Source organism: Apium graveolens, chromosome 2, assembly GCF_009905375.1.
Source record: "Apium graveolens cultivar Ventura chromosome 2, ASM990537v1, whole genome shotgun sequence".
In the NCBI taxonomy this organism is placed as follows: domain Eukaryota; kingdom Viridiplantae; phylum Streptophyta; class Magnoliopsida; order Apiales; family Apiaceae; genus Apium; species Apium graveolens.
The window spans coordinates 254,982,501-254,999,811 of NC_133648.1; the positions used below are offsets into that span (position 1 = coordinate 254,982,501).

General features: G+C 38.5%; 1 protein-coding gene across 4 annotated transcripts; it reads right to left on the minus strand.

Moving 5' to 3' along the window:
* Positions 1 to 13,153: 13,153 nt before the first annotated feature.
* Positions 13,154 to 17,039, minus strand: LOC141708380 (uncharacterized). 4 transcript variants are annotated; one of them, XM_074511987.1, is made up of 3 exons: positions 16,887 to 17,039; positions 15,885 to 16,739; positions 13,154 to 14,037 (listed from the first exon to the last, which is right to left on the minus strand). In XM_074511987.1, the coding sequence occupies exons 2-3, from the start codon at positions 15,900 to 15,902 to the stop codon at positions 13,597 to 13,599; spliced, it is 459 nt and encodes a 152-aa protein (XP_074368088.1). In that variant the 5' UTR covers positions 15,903 to 16,739; positions 16,887 to 17,039; the 3' UTR covers positions 13,154 to 13,596. The 4 variants fall into 4 exon arrangements, with proteins under 4 accessions (XP_074368088.1, XP_074368090.1, XP_074368089.1 ...); XM_074511989.1 differs by adding an exon at positions 15,184 to 15,552 and having other exon boundaries at positions 15,951 to 17,029; XM_074511988.1 differs by adding an exon at positions 15,184 to 15,552 and having other exon boundaries at positions 15,885 to 17,029.
* Positions 17,040 to 17,311: the final 272 nt, after the last annotated feature.

Sequence of the window (17,311 nt, forward strand, 5' to 3'; positions counted from 1 at the left end):
GCCTGATTGGATGATCATCAATTATTTTTATAATGGGTTGGGAGCACAGTCCAGACCCATGCTCGATACAGCATCAGGCGGAGCATTATGGGCAAAGAGCTATGAGGAAACTTATGATCTAATTGAACTGATGGCTGCTAATGAATATCAGTATCCAACCCAAAAATGTCCACAGGGCAAGGTAGTAGGAGTTCTTGAATTGGATACAGCTATGGCTATCACTGCTCAACTAAAGGAGTTGTCTATGAAAATCGATTATCTGGCTAACTATGGTGTTAAGAAGATAATTAGTGTTTGTGAGCTGTGTGCAGGTCCGCATGCGACGGAGCAATGCGCTATATCTAGTGAATCAGCTCAGTTTGTGAGCAACTTTTAGAGATCACAACAACCAGTTCTAGACACTTATCATCCTGACAACTGGAATCATCCTAACTTCAGCTGGAGCAATAATCAGAATGCGATGCAACAGCCGTTCCAGCAGTTTCGAAATAAGCTATTCAACCCTCCTGGTTTTCAGCAACAAATTACACCAAAACAACAATCTCTCGGTGCATGTCTATCTTCGAATGAAAATTATGAATTGGAGGATTTGCGGCTTATGTGCAAAAACCAGGCTCTTATATGCCAAAGCCAGGCTGTTTCTATCCAGAATCTGGAGAACCAAATAGGGCAAATTGCTAACGCCTTATTGAATCGACCACCAGGAACGCTTCCTATTGCTACAGAAGCTGTTAGGTCACACACACACTGTAGAGGGGGTGAATACAGTGTATAGTACACTCAAATCGAACTTTAAGATCTTAAGTAACAGAAAACAAACTTTATTGAAACAATAAACTCTGTTACAGTATGGAACTGTTACCTCTCAGTGATGAACAAATATCACGAGAGCTGCTAGGGTTATATAGAATAATAACTTCGATAATGATAACACTTATAGTGTAAACCCTATACCTGTGTTTATATACTACACAGTTACAAGATAATCGCTAATTGATATGGAATATAATTCTGCTTCCTAAAATATATCAATCAGATATCTTTTCTTCCAAGTATTCCATTCTTCACGGAATTCCTTCGTCATGCATATCTCTTCTTATGTTTATCTCGATCTTCTTTCCTTTAATTAGCTACTGTCCTTATCTGATTGTCCTTCAGCACTTAAGTTCTGATATCTATCTTCTGATGATTATCTCCTGATAATATAAGTACTGATATCCTTAAGTCCTGACTTCCAGTATAAGTACTGATCAACAGTTAAGTACTGATTTATCCTGTTCACGTAAGATCTGAAAGCTAAACATAAAACATATTAGCCATGACGTTATCAAATATATCTAACAATCTCCCCCAACTTGTAAATTAACAAAATATACAAGTTTAACAGATATTTGATGATGTCAAAAACATTAAGTACAAATGCATGAGAAATAGACTAGATAACTACAACTTACAGTCCTTTAAGTTTTTACCAATTTCAACTTCTGATAACAACTTCAATCTGTATAAATATCATAATTTAAGCAGTTGTAGATCTTCGACTTGGCTTCTTCATTTTTTGATCTCTCTGATGTCAGGAGTTGTTCTGAGATAGTTCTTCAACAAACATTTCTCGGCATATCTTAGTTCATCAATCATTCTCCTTTTAACACCTTTAAGCTCTGCAGTATCTTCACCAGTTTGAAAGATTGCAGCTCTGAGATCATTAATCTTTGCTTTTCTTAACTCCTGATCTAGTCTTATGACATAAGCCTTGTCAGATTCAAGATTGAATTCAAGTCCCTTAATACCAAGATACGTTCTGATCTGTGCAGTATTAGGCTTCATATCAACAATATCACCATTGTGATCTCTGTACTTTGGAACATATATGCTGTCAGACTTAACAGAATAAAGCCTTTTCTGTCTCTGAATCTGTTCTTTTAAGTAGTTTGCAGCAGTCTCTGTTATCCTGTCATCCACTTGAAGTAAGAAAAGTACATGCTCCAATTCTTTAAAATACTTCAAAGGAATGGCATTTTGTCTTATATGATAAACCCTACCATCTGTCATGAAATACAACATGATGTATTCTTTCAAGTAGGTATGGTAAACCATCTGTACAGATTCCAGTTGATTCAATCTCTCAGGAGTTGCTCCAATACCTGGTTCACTCAAGGAAGTTGGATCATTGGTAGTGTTGTGTACTCTTCTTTCATCAGCACTTCCCAATCCAGTTTTATCTCTAGCTTCCTTTCCAGTAACTACTCTTGCTTCAAAACCACTTGCAGTAGTCTTCAAAGATTGAGTCTGTTTTGCTTTAGTGAATCCTGGTAGGAGTGTTTTAGATCTATTTTCTGATATCAAGTTAACTTGAGCACTGTCAGAGGTTACTTGCTTCTTCTGAATATCAGAACTTACAATTTCTTGACTCTGAACAACTTGAGCCATGTCAGAGGTTGTTTTAAGAACTTTTCTTGTAGTCAGAGCAAGATCATCTTTTCCATCAGTAATTTCTTCTTCCTCAGGAGGTACATAAGGCTTGATAGGTTCACCAACCTTTTCTTTACCCTTGGATCTTGGATCTATCTGTGGTTGTGATCTAGCCAAAGTTGCTTCAGTATGTATCCTTTCTTTGATCACAATGCCTTTAGGTTTTGGAAGTAACTTTTTACCAGAAGCTTCAGATTTAGATGTGACTTTCTCTGATTTAAGTCTGGCTTCTTCTTCCTTTAAACTTTCCAAGTCCATCCCTGGATTTTCTTGAAGAAATAGCTGTCTTGACATTTCCTCATCAAGATCTAGAAGTTCATCAGAACTTATCCTTTTACCAGCAGCAGAACTTATTCTTTTCCCAGTATCAGAACTTGTTCTGTGACTAGCTTGTCTTGATGTAAACCTTCTACCTTGACTATGACCACTACCCATTCCAGAGGTTCCTTGGTCATCTTTTCCATCATCCTTTCCTTGCAGTGTCTTGTTGGTTGTGCATTTGGACTTAATTACCTTCTCCCCCTTTTTTGGCATCAGCAGGTAATAAAAGAGAGATAAGTAGTTCCACTGAGGTCTGGATTTCAGTAAGTTGCGATTGCTGAGAAGCTTGATTTGTCAGAATTTGAAATAATTCAAATTTTAACCCGTTATCACTGATTGAATTATTTGTCACTGCAACATTAATATTCTGAAAATAAATCAAGTTAAAAATGACCGAGATAATTTCGATGAATAAGTGCTGACAAAGAATCAGAACTTAAATAAAAACAAAATTTAAATGGTCATCAGAATATCAATCAGGATTTATCAACACAAGATAAAATAACTCGGAGACAAAATCTTGAAGTAAAAATTAGAGTCACTGCATTGAGTACTAAACATCTACAAGGTCTTCATTCCAATACTCATGCAGAGCTACACAAGATTCAGGAGAACTTTATCAAACAGGAACAAGTTTGGAAAATTGATAAGAAAAAGTTCTTCCAACCTACCAGCATCCTCTAATTGCTGATCTGATACTAAGTTCTGATCAACAGCCATATCCTGATGGTCACCTAAAATCTGATCATCAGCATCTTGATGCAGAGAAGGTGTTGTTGATAACTCTGGAGTTTGAACAACATCAATAACAGGTGTTGTAGAAGTATTATTTGCTGTTGGAGCTTCTAAGAAAAGTATTTCAGGCACAACCAGGTTCTGAATATCAATTTCAGCACTTGTGCCTGGATCAACAAGAGACACAGATGGTGAGTTAGCCTTTTCAGATACAGCTTCCCGAGATGGAGTTGATGGAGAAGAAGTGACTGGAGCAAATTCCTTGTCTTGTGAGAACAGAGATTCCTGATCCCCTTCCTTAGCTGCTTCCTCCTCATCATCTGAAACTGGCCTTTGTGCCCTCTGTTTCTTGTACTTCCTTGTTGATTTGGATTCCTTGGGAGTTTCAGGAACTATCATGCGTCTAAGCCTCTTGAGAAGCCTAGAACCCCCAATTGCAGAATCCTTCTGAGAAGTTGCGTTCTCAGCTTCAACCACCACAGGTTCTGAAGAAGGAATCTGGACCTCAGAATCTGATTCATCTCTCAAAGTAAATCGCCTCCTCTTTTGAGGTGTTTGAGGAACAGTCTGTGTTCTCTTTGGCTTAGAGGATGTAGGCTTCACAGTAGGTGCTGAAGAAGAAGGTTGAGCAGTCTGTGAAGTGGAGAGATAGGATTTGAGATAAGTTCTGAGGGTAGGTTGAGTAGAATGAGAGGTAGGTACTGAGGTTGATGGATTTTGGTTATGGTGAGTTGGTTGAACATTTGAGTAAACAGATTTGTAAGTAGCAGGATCAGCATTTACCAGAATCTGTTTCACAGACTGAGGAATTTGTAATTGTCTCACCATTGATTTCTTTGTGTCAACATTTATCAGGTCGTTAAAGTACCTTTTTGCAACCTTAAAAGGTGGGGTTTGAGTGCTAACTAACTGGGGTTCAGCAGTACAATACGTATAAATAAGTTGACAGAATCTAGCAAAATAAACAACATCTCGATCCTCTGTCATCCTATCCCCAATAAAACCAATTATGCCAGTTGCAAAATCAAAATGAGTTTGATGGATAATAGCATACCCTATGTGCTGACTCAGAATTGGGATAGCATCAAAATTTGAACATTTGTTCCCAAAGGCTTTGGTGATGCAATCAAAGAAGAAACTCCATTCTCTTCTGATATTAGCCCGTTTCAACTGTCCAAGTTTCGTCAGACTCTTTTCATATCCCAATTCAGCCACGAACTCCCGAAGGGCTGAGTCCTCTGGAACTGAAAAAGTACAATCCTCAGGAAGATGTAAAGCCCTGCGTACTGTACCAGGAGTGACTACAAAAGATGAATCACCTACTTGGAAGATAATACTGGGAGTTCCACGGTTACCACCATCATAAAAAACGCTAGTCCTCCAGAACCTCAGAACTTGTTGACTTGAAAATAATTCAAGCTGAGTTAAGGCGTACCCAACCTCACTATGTGCAAGAAGATCTTGCACAAAGTGCAATTCAGATGGAGCTTCAGCATGATCAAGAATTGCAGCATAGTTGTTTGGAACAAACTTAGCTCCATCAATGATTAAATCCTTTGGTGCCATGTGAAAAAAAATTGAGAATTAAGTATGCCTGATAGGTGTTTGATATAATATCTGTATGAAAACAACGGAAATAGTAAAGTGAAGGAGAGTAAAAGTAAGAAGAGAGATATAAGATGAAGAAATTAAAAAGATTAAAGAAATCTTCTCTCTGCTGTACTTATACAAAAAAATATTACCGTTGGACACCTGTTAGACATGCAGTAATAACGGATAGTTACTGGGCTCGAGAAAACAGTAATCATTGCTTACCCATTTGCCGAGTTTCAAGGAAAAAACTGTTCCATTTATCAAGGGAAACAATTCAAATTTTAACCCGTTATCACTGATTGAATTATTTGTCACTGCAACATTAATATTCTGAAAATAAATCAAGTTAAAAATGACCGAGATAATTTTGATGAATAAGTGCTGACAGAGAATCAGAACTTAAATAAAAACAAAATTTAAATGGTCATCAGAATATCAATCAGGATTTATCAACACAAGATAAAATAACTCAGAGACAAAATCTTGAAGTAAAAACAGTTTTCATTAATATATCAAGTCAATACATTTATGAAATGGAAATTACATCAGTACTTATACAAGATTTTCCCTAAGCTTCTAACCCTAACGTCAACAGCTTTAGTCCTAGCTAAGAAGCCTGACAAAGCTGAGGATGAAGAAGAACAGGAAGATGACGAGATTAAGTCATCTTCCTCTTCCTATCTTCGACGAACAAGATGGCGAGTCGTATGATTCGCTCTTGCTGACGGATACGATGAAGGTGAAGGTCTCTTCGAACGGCCACCAGATCACGTTTGATAACCTCTGGAAATTGAATCCAGAGATTATGAGGGATGTTGGTGATAGGGTAGGGAGTTGGAATTCCATTCAAAAAGACATGCACAGTCTCATCACCGTAATTGTAGAACCAGCCAAATTCAGCCATTTGTGATAGTAAATGAAAACAAGACTGAATTTTTGATTAAAAGTGTGATGAGAAGACTAATGTGAAGAGGCTGTTTATATAGGCAAGAGAATGCCAAGAGACGCAAAGATATTTAATGCTGACAGGTAGAATTAATTCTACCTCATCTCCCTAGACTTTGAAAAAGAATAACAGTCATTGGAAAGAGGAAAGCATGGTCTAGACCGCACAAAACACAAGAAACAGTGGTCTGTTCAAGTACAAATACCATTAATCCTAATCACAGTGACTATTAATCTTCCACTTCAACATATTCGAGTACAAACTGAGACTGTTATCAAATTTTATTCAAATATAAGCCAAGTAAAGGATTAGACTGAGAAATCAGAACTTAGACCTATACCAGAACTTAACAGTCATCAGAACATAATTTCTTAACTCGAAAAAGAATGCCTATCTTAGTAAATACTCATACAAGTTCTGAGTTATGGACGTCAGTACTTAATCATCAGAACGTGTAACTTAGAACTTGTCCTCAGAATTTGTGCAATAATGACACATTGACTGTTTTATCTAAAATAACATAGACCACCACAAAAATTTTCATCATTCAGATTGGAAGTGATTAGTGTGTGCATTAAGCTAAAAACAGACAAAGAGTAAAGTCTGATTCACTGCAGTACATCTTAGAAATTAGGCATAACTAAAATTTTGCTAAAGATCTGTCATTGTCCTGAAACCGACTGAAGAATGAGTTTATGCTTGAGTCCACCTCAACTATTTTGTGCTAATTTTATGCATCTTTTGAAATTCTATTTTACAGTGGCTTCTCAGTGTAAGTGAGTCACGACTGTTTATCAGAATTTATGCTATTTTCAGAGTATTTCTCCAGTAATCATAGAGTGTGAAAAGTCACCAAGAAAATATTTTGCTTTTCTGATGCATATTTACTTAATACCAGCAATGCACTTGGGTCGTCCCTTCCACATTTTTACTCTAGATCTCAAAGGAGTACCTGATTTTAATCTTTGATCTTTTTGCTTTTGCTTTTGATAAGAGAGGTCTATCAGCACTTAGTACATTCAGCAGTTTTACTAGTATCAGAACTTAACAGATGAGTAGCATTATTCTAATTTGTGACTTAGTAATAAGATATACAAAGTGAACTTAACTAAGCTCAGTTATCAGAATTTGCTAGTGTCATAAGATTTCCACTGAAATAATTACTTCTTCCATGGAATCATTTGTTTATTGAAGACTACTAGGTTAGTATCTAGCACAGTTATCCTCATAGGATCGAATAGTTACTTGAACAGACATATCACTTATCAGAGTTTAGAAACATATATCAGACAACAATCAGTACTTAAACGTGTATTTCAATTAAGCACAGAATAAACAAAGAGATTACAATCTGTAAATACTGATCATAAAGTCTGATGCATCAGAACAAAACTAGACAGATTTAGAAAAGAACCTGAGACCATTCCAAGTTCATTTACCAATCTTGTAAAAGTGGCTTCACATAGTGGTTTTGTGAAGATATCTGCCAACTGTTGATATGTGGGAACAAAATGCAATTCCACTGTACCTTCATCCACATGTTCCCTGATGAAGTGGTACCTGATGCTGATGTGCTTTGTCATTGAGTGTTGAACTGGATTACCTGTCATAGCAATAGCACTTTGATTATCACAGTAAATAGGGATTTTGAAATATGTTAACCCATAATCCAGTAACTGATTCTTCATCCAAAGAATCTGTGCACAACAGCTTCCTGCAGCACTATACTCTGCTTGACTTGAAGGCCCAGAAAGTAGCTAAGTTCCCCCATCATACTCATCTGATATCTTGACTGCATAAGTTGGCAAACTTCTTACAAAGTTTGTCATTTGTAGATCCAAAAATGATATCATCAACATAAATCTAGACCAGAAGTAAGTCCTTTCCATGGTTGAGGTAGAACAGTATTTTGTCTATTGTCCCTCTGTTGAATCTACTTTCCAGAAGAAACTGAGCTAAAGTCTCATACCATGCTCTAGGAGCTTGCTTAAGTCCATAAAGTGCTTTGTCGAGTCTGTAGACATAATCTGGATGTTTGGTATCTACAAAACCTGGAGGTTGTTCAACATATACCTCTTCCTCCAATTCTCCATGGAGAAAAGCACTTTTCACATCCATTTGAAAGACAGTAAACTTTTGTGAGCAGCATAAGCCAAAATATCCTTATGGCTTCTAACCTAGCAACTGGTGCAAATGTTTCATCATAATCAATTCCCTCCTGTTGAGAATATCCTTTTGCAACCAGCCTTGCCTTATTCCTTGTAATTATGCCATCACTGTCAGTTTTGTTTCTGAATACCCACTTTGTACCAACAACAGATCTATTCTTTGGTCTTGGTACTAGGGTCCAGACTTTGTTTCTTTCAAATTCATTCAACTCTTCCTGCATTGCTTGCACCCAATCAGCATCTTGAAGAGCTTCTTCCACTTTCTTTGGCTCAGTCTGAGAGAGAAAGAATTGTAAAGACACTCATTTGAAGTACCTGTTCTAGTTCTGACACCTGCATCAGGATTTCCAATTATCAAATCAGGTGTATGTGATTTTGTCCACTTCCTTGCAGATGGAAGGTTTTCTCTAGATTTGGATGCTCCCCCCATGATCCATGCTATCTCCATTTTCTGATGCTCCCCCTGAAACTATGCTTTCTGAGTTGGATTCTTCAGTATTTAGATTTTCAGTACTATCAGAACTTGGCTTATCAGAATTTGACGAATCAGAACTTAAAGAGCCAGATGCATGTTCGAATGTTTCTTGAGGTGTGGTAGGATTTTGAGTATGCTCCCCCTGCATAGGGGCATCTTCATTTAGCGTAGTCACCACAGTTTCAATAACATCAGAGTTTAATCCATCAGAGTTTGCAGTATCAGGACTTAGACTGTCAGGATTTTCAGTATCAGAATATGAGTCTTCATTTTCAAATCTCAGCTGATCATGGTCAATGAAATCTTTAAGCCCAGTGATCTTCTTGTCATCAAAAGAGACATTGATAGATTCCATGACCATTTTTGTTCTCAAATTATAGACTCTGAAGGCTTTTCTGGAAAGTGGATATTCAACAAAGATTCCTTCATCAGCTTTTAGATCAAACTTTGATAGCTGTTCAGGATGAGTCTTGAGAACAAAACACTTGCATCCAAATACATGAAAATATTTCAGATTTGGCTTCTTTTTCTTCACCATCTCATATGGTGTTTTTCCATGCTTGTTAATGAGTGTTGCATTTTGAGTAAAACAAGCAGTCTGCACAGCTTCAGCCCAAAAATAGGTTGGAAGCTTTGCTTCTTCAAGCATTGTACGTGCAGCTTCAACGAGAGTTCTATTCTTCCTTTCAATAACTCCATTTTGCTGTGGAGTTCCAGGAGCAGAAAATTCCTGCTTTATTCCATGGCTTTTGCAGAACTCTTCCATTATCAAATTCTTGAACTCAGTGCCATTATCACTCCTTAAAATTTTCACAGAATCTTTGACCATTTTATCCAGCTGTTTGACATGATCAATCAAGATAGATGCAGTTTCACTTTTTGTGTGCAAGAAATACACCCATGTGTATCTGGTGAACTCACCCACTATGACCAACGCATACTTCTTCCTTGCAATAGACATGACATTTACTGGACCAAATAGATCAACATGTATAAGATGATAAGGCTCAAGAATTGATGATTCAGTCTTGCTCTTGAATGAAGATTTTCTTTGTTTGGCTTTCTGACATGAATCACAAAGACCATCAGGAGCAAATACTGTGTTTGGCAATCCTCTCACAAGATCTTTCTTGACCAGTTCATTTATATTGTTGAAATTTAAATGAGAGAGTTTCTTATGCCAATTCCAGCTTTCTTCAATTGATGCTCTACTTAACAGACAGATTGCAGAGCCATCAGTACTTGTTGAAAGCTTAGCTTCATAAATGTTACCACGCCTGTATCCTTTCAGAACAACTTTGCCTTTAGATTTACTTACAACTTCACAGTGTTCTTCAAAGAAATCAACATGATAACTTCTGTCACAGATTTGACTTATACTCAGTAAGTTGTGTTTAAGTCCTGAGACCAGAGCTACTTCTTTAATGATGACATTCCCAAGATTGATATTGCCATATCCCAATATTTTTCCAATGTTGCCATCTCCATAAGAAACACTTGGGCCAGCTTTCTCCACAAAGTCTGATAGCAGGGCCTTATTTCCAGTCATATGTCCTGAACATCATCACATGTGAACGATTTAAAAGAAATGTTTGAATGGGTAAGAAGTCACAACATGAGGTTGAACCCAGCAAAATGCTCTTTCGCTCTTAGTGGAGGTCGATTCCTAGGGTATCTCTTAACTCAAAGAGGTATTGAAGTTGATCCCAACCAGATATCAGCCATTCAAAACATGACAGCTCCAAAATGCATCAAGGAGCTCCAAGTCCTCGCAGGCTCCATTGCAGCTCTAAGACATTTCATACCTCAGTCATCAAAGAAATGCCTCCCAATGTATGAAGCCAGTAAGCAGGCATCAAAAAACAACCCCTTCAAACGGACGAAAGAATGTGAGGAAAGCCTACAACAAATAAAAAAAATCCTCACCTCACCACCCATAATGGAAAAATCAAATCCATGCGAACCCTTGAAACTATACCTATATGCGGCCAATTCAACAATAGCAGCAGTACTCATCAAGGAGGAAAATTCAGATCAGAAACCTGTATATTATGCAAGCCACACACTAAAAGATGCAGAGACTCGTAATTCAAACATCGAGAAACTCGCGTACGTACTTATAATTGCGAGCAGGGAATTAAGACAGTACTTGCAAGGATGGCTGATAATAGTCATAACAAATCAACCATTACGAAGAATTTTGCATAAGCCAGATATGATAGGCAGATTAGCATCATGGATGGTTGAGCTAAGTCAGTTCCACCTCGAATTCTAACCAAGAACATCTATGAAATCTCAGGCCTTAGCTGACTTCATCACGGAGTGTACCTTCTCAAATCTTGAACCAGGAGAAATAATTCCCACATCTATAAACAGAGCATGAATACTCTTGACAGACGGGTCATCCACCTCACAAGCAGGAGGTGCAGGAATGGTCCTCACTAGCCCCGAAGGTTTTGTGGTCAAGAAGGCTGTGAAATTCAAATTCCTTGCCACTAACAACGAGGCTGAGTACGAGGGTCTAATGGCTGGTCTCAAACTAGCCCTCAAGCTAGAAGCATGTGTAATTGACATATTCAGTGATTCTTAATTGGTAGTCAAACAAGTCCTAGGGGAGTTCAAAGCAATTAATGACAGAATGTCCACGTACATGCAACTCACTCTTAAACTCCTACAAAAGTTCACCTCATGGACCATCAGCAACGTTGACAGGTCAACAAACCAGTGGGCAGACGCCCTCTCTAAGATGGCTACTTCAAACATCTAAGGTCACGGACCCCACATATTTCACAAAGTTGTCACACCCGTTAATTGAGGTCCATGAAGTCAACTACATATCAAATGAAGAAGATTGGAGAACTCCAATAATCAAGTTCATTCAAGGAAATATCACAGAAAATGACAGACAACAGCTGGGGAAAATAGAGATAGAAGCCGAGCACTACTGTGTCATTGACAACAAGCTATTCAGAAGAGCTTTGGTTCAGCCATTGCTTAGATGTGTTAACAAAAATGAATCACAAATTATAATGGAAGAAGTACATTCCGGCATATATGGAGACCACCTCGCAGGAAAGAGCATGGCCTTAAAATTATAAGACATGGCATTTTTTGGCCTACCATACGTTAAGACTGTGAGAACTGAGAAGTACACGAAACAATGCAAACCCTGTCATCTGTATAGCTCGAAGAACCACAAGCCCTCTATGCCCTTCAATCCTACCACCACACCTTGCCCATTCTACATGTAGGGCATAGACCTAGTGGGATAGCTTCCAAAGAGCTCCAAGCAGTGTCAATACATCATTGTAGCGGTAGATTACTTCACCAATTGGATGGAAGCAAAACCCCTCGCCCGAATCAGAGAATTGGATGTAATTCATTTCTTCATGGAAAATATAGTATTCCGATTCGGAGTACCCAGAATCATCATTACAGATAACGACACCCAGTTCACAGGCGAGAGTTGGAAGAACGCTCTCAAAGAGCTCGAGGTCCAGCATCTCAAAGCCTTAGTGGCATATCCAGAGGCCAATGGCCAGGTTGAAATCACTAACAAAGCAATTCTACAAGGCCTCAAAAAGAGATTGATGGATTCTAATAGAAACTGGGTAGTTGAGCTTCCAAATGTACTGTGGAGTCTACGAACTACCCCAAAGGCCGCAACAGGTCAAACACCCTTCAGGATGGCATATGGGACTGAAGCCGTATTACCAATAGAAATTGGGTCTAAATCCTTGCGCATCGAAAAATTCAATCCTGAAGCTTCAGAAGAAGGACTGCGACTAGATAATGATCTTTTAGAAGAGGTCAGAGAGTCCACACAGTTCAAAATCTCCAAATACCAAGAAAAGGTCGCAGAGCTATACAATACAAAAATCAAGCCCAGGGGCTTCAAAGTCAATGATTTGGTGTTAAGAGAAGCGGCAACCTCAATGCCCTAAAAAATGAATAAAATGTCTCCACCAAGGGAAGGCCCATACAAGGTAACCAAAGTCACCAACTCAGGTTCATATCACCTCGCACAGCTCAATGGAACTCCAATACCAAACGCATGGAATGCCGTACACCTCAAGAAGTTCTACCCCTAAGAAAAGAAGAACTCGAAGAAAAATCTCCTAAGTTTAAATTATTAAGTTATTTAAGGTAAATCTCCAAAACAAAGTCAAGTTGCATTTGAAAGCTATGATGTAAGACGATATATACTTGACGATGTTTATCTAAAAAGTTTTATAAAATTTTCGTCTTTCAACTTAATTTTGCACTCATATCTTTATCTTAGCACACACACACACTCGATTTTAAACTTCATCCAAGTTTTTATTCAAGTCTCAATCTCCACTCGACGAGAAACAAACGACTTACAGTAAGTACTTATTGTTGCAATACAAACAACAAAAATAAAGACAACTCCAAAGAAAAAAAAAGAGGGAGAAGAAACAAGACGCATAGCAAAATCCTCCATAATTACGAGCAATCAATGCTCAAAAGATAAATTCAAATGCCAACATAAGCAGAAGATCGGATTCGAAGTTCAACAAAAAGCCCCGCAGGGTCCAACAAAGTTCAATACCAAAACAAGACAAGGAAATAACTTAAGTCAAATTACATAAACCTCTCGGGGTATACCCCAGGTAAAAAATATAAAGTTAAACTCCACCAGGAAGAGTAGACGAACCAGCTTTACCATCTTCAGCTTTCCCTTTGAGACCAGCAAGGTAACACTCAAAGTTGTGACCGCTAACTTCAAGCCCCGCCTCAGCAAGACGCTTCACACACTCACCATAGCCCTCTTCGAAAGAACCAAGAGCCTCGGCTTCACAACGCGCTAGCTGGACCGCCATACCATCAAACTTGGTGATCAGTTCGGATTTATCTACAATCCACTAACTCTTCTTCTCAACAAGCCCGTCTTTAGAAGCACTAAGAGCAGCCTCAAGTCCACGAACCTCGTTCTCTAAATCAGCTACCTTCACACTCAATGAACCACACTCAGTAATCAGTTCGGACTTTTCAGTCAAAAGGGAAAACACCCTATCAGCAGAGGCATTGTTGTCCTTAGTCAAAGCATCGGATTTTTTTTCAAGGTCCAAGTTCTCATATCTCAAAAACCGAATCTCCTCACGAACAGCTATATGCATGGGGTCAGACACATCATCAGGATCAGCCACAGGAACAGCCTTCGAGTCAGCTTCAGGTCCCCTCTCCTCAGGAGCCACAACAACAACAGAGGCTCCAGATGCCTTACTTTTTACAAGTCGAGCAAGAAACTCCTCAGTAGGCATCTTAAAAAAAGTCAAACAACCGATGGAGGATCGATCCAACAACTGAAACAAAAAAGGCAAAGTCAGAAAATAGCAATTATAAGAATGTACAAATCAAGTATGATTAAACAAAGGCAACAAATTTTACAACAGTGACTAGCCAAAAAGTCGAGATCTATGAACTCCTCAAGCTGGTACCTAACAGAAGAACCAAGAAAATGGGACAAATCCTTAGGAGTCTTCGACCCCAAATGGTTCAAAGACCTTACACGGGCCGGACACAAAGACTTTCAGGGACATATACGACTCAATATGGGTCCCTCATACCAGGCCCATTTATCATGCCAACCAGAATTAGATCTTGGGGCCTCGACAAGCTTTTTACAACCCTCCTTCTTATCAAAGTAAAGCTGAACCCCAGTAGTTTTCAATGAAAGATAGAAAAACAAATCGAGAGTAGGAAAATATCCAACCTCATGACAACGAGTTATAACCCCATTAATCTGGAGAATAGTATTAGGTACTAACTGACCTAAACCACAACCAAGAGCCTCAAAAACAAACAAATAAAAAGGATGTGGGGGAAGTTTAAATCCAAACTCAAAATACACATCAGGTATGGCATGACGACCAAGGACTAAAGAAGTCCATATACGCTCATTAGGAAGGGGCGAAAAAGCGACATAGCCTTCAGAAAAAGAACAATGCTTGGATAACCTATCAAAGTCCAAAGGGGACTTCGAATACAAACTAGGGCGATTAAAGGACTTATTAGACTCAAACTTAGCACCACGGCGAGGCTCCGACACCTCATACACAGAAGGAGTACGCGAAGAGGAGCCAGCGTTCAAAGTGTCTTTCTCGACAGACAAACCATCTCCCTCAACAGGTGAAGAAGAAACACTCTTACAAACACCGACATTACGACGAGAATTATAATTCAAAACAGGAGTCCTATAGGAGACAGTATCTCCAAACTCATCCACACTCTCCCGGGTACTATCACTCACAGTACCGGAAGAAGTCCGACGAGAAGAACCCATGACCTACGAGCAAATATAACGAGAAGAATAGAAGACAAAGAGAAGAAAACAAAAACAACAAAAGAAGTACCTAAACCAAAAGAATACGCAAGACAGCCAATGAAAAGACAAAAAGAAAAAAAGAAGGGAAGAAGAGATTATAAACATTGGAAACTAAAAGTTGTACCTTTTGAAGTCCCAACTGCTCAAATTCCAAGAAAGAAACCCAAGCAACCAACCAATGAATGAAGAAGTGACCCTTCACTTATCTGCCACGACCGGAAGAAAAAATAGGAAAATAACTTGCATGCAAAGTTTTTCTTTTTTATTCTTATTACCCCAATGTAAAGCCCATAATTAAAAGATCTAAAAGATCTTTTTGGACTAAAGGGGGGACTGAATGTTGGGCCACAGCGGCCACAGATCCTTACGTCGAGAAAAGCAAAAGCTCCAGTCAGCCCCTTTCTTCCTATTCTAATTGAATTTATTTTGAATTCCGTTTATATGCCAATAAGAGAGGCCTTTTTGGAGGGTTGTGAGATCCCCATATTCAACCCTGTAAAATGCCGCTATAAATTGCCGCTATAGGCTCAAAAGAAAGCTTTAGCTAATCGACAGCATGCTAAGGGGCTTCCTTGGAATGAAAGAAAAAAGCAAAGAACCCACCTAAAAGATCCACTTAGATAATATAAAAGGATTTGTAAAGATACATGAAGGAGGATCTAATTTTACACTTTAACATCATTATTGTCGATTATACTAAGAAACTAAGAAAATTAGACATAAAAACTATGATGTAGATATTTGTGGAGTGAAACTATAGAAATTTTGAGCAGCTTAAGAAATTTCCTTTTTTTTAGTTGGTAGTTTTGGGAGAATGAGTCTTACTACAGAAATTTTGAGCATCTTGAGGATTTTCCTACTTCCCCTGCTGCCATATTATGAGGGTCTCACCTCATTTCCCTTAATGCCGGCTGGTTCCAATTATCCTTCCTCCACGGGGTAGGCACAAGATTGTGAAAGTTAACAAGAAAGCCAATCATTTGTCATTCTCCGATTTAGAGCAGGAGAGATTGGTAGTGCCATTCTCAGCCTCAGGGTAGATGAGTTTGTCTTGAGGGAGACTGGGAGAGCATCTGAAATGTACAAGGCCACATCAACATTACTAGTAACCTGCTTTATGGCAAGGCTATTAGTAAACACGTTAGTTAAATTCTCCTTAAAGATAATATTGACAATATTATTTTGCGTTCATGTATTTATGGTTTTTAGAAAAACATCAAGCTCAATGATACGAGGATTGGAAGGGGAGGCATAGGATTAGTATGCTTTGGGGGTCGGAATCATTTAGTTAGGCTAGGGGAACCTGCCACAGAGTGCCAAAGACCTGACAAAGCTGCAAACTGAGGAAAATCACAGGGAGATGGACACCTATCTTAACATTGGTAATAAAGTTACCATCATCTAGATTGTTTCAGAAAAAAATGTAAATATAGTTTGAGAAAAAAAGTCCTAATAATAATAAAATGGAAGTGTTATGGTAGGCGAGAGCATATCCCATTTTGTCCATCTTCCACGATTGTTTGTTGCCATGAGTCGGAAAAGAAGGCCCTCTAGAGTTCGCCTGCTTTGTCTTCTGTCCTTGTTGATATTCTCAGTTGGCGGTAGCCCAACAACAACCTTACAAGCCGTTGGTAAAGCAAACATGGTTCCATGCCTGAGCAGAGCAGATGCGAACTGGACCTAGCAAAGAGATTGGAGATCGATTCAGTATTAAGCGATTGAGAGGGAGATAGGCGATGTTTAAGATTTTGAACATTGCGGCTGGGGCTTGTATATTGTAACGGTAAGTGATTGGAAAATTTTGTCTTCATTAATCATCAGCTATACCATCTTCTGGACTTCCTCCCAAGTCTGAAAGATGTGTGCTTCAACTAAGAACCTCAACCAAGTAAGCGCTGATATGCTGCTACATCGGGGAAGCTGTTTACTTGTACTCCTAACCTATTGATGTGATGGCCTGTCCGAAAATAATGTATTTCGTCCTGTACATTTATACAGTGTCCATAATTTGTCACCAATTGTTTCTAGTGGATGCTGCATAGTTTTAGATTAAAAATTTGGTTATAATATAAGTGGAAACTAGATAGTATATCTACTATAAAGCCATATTCTTCTGTTTTTAGAGATTATGTACATTCTGCTTAGAGATGTGAGAAAATGGAAACTTTTGAAAGAAATTTGCATTTCCTGCTTTCTGTCAGTAGAACCTACTGTATAAGATGTTTACCATGCGGAAACCAATATATCATTAG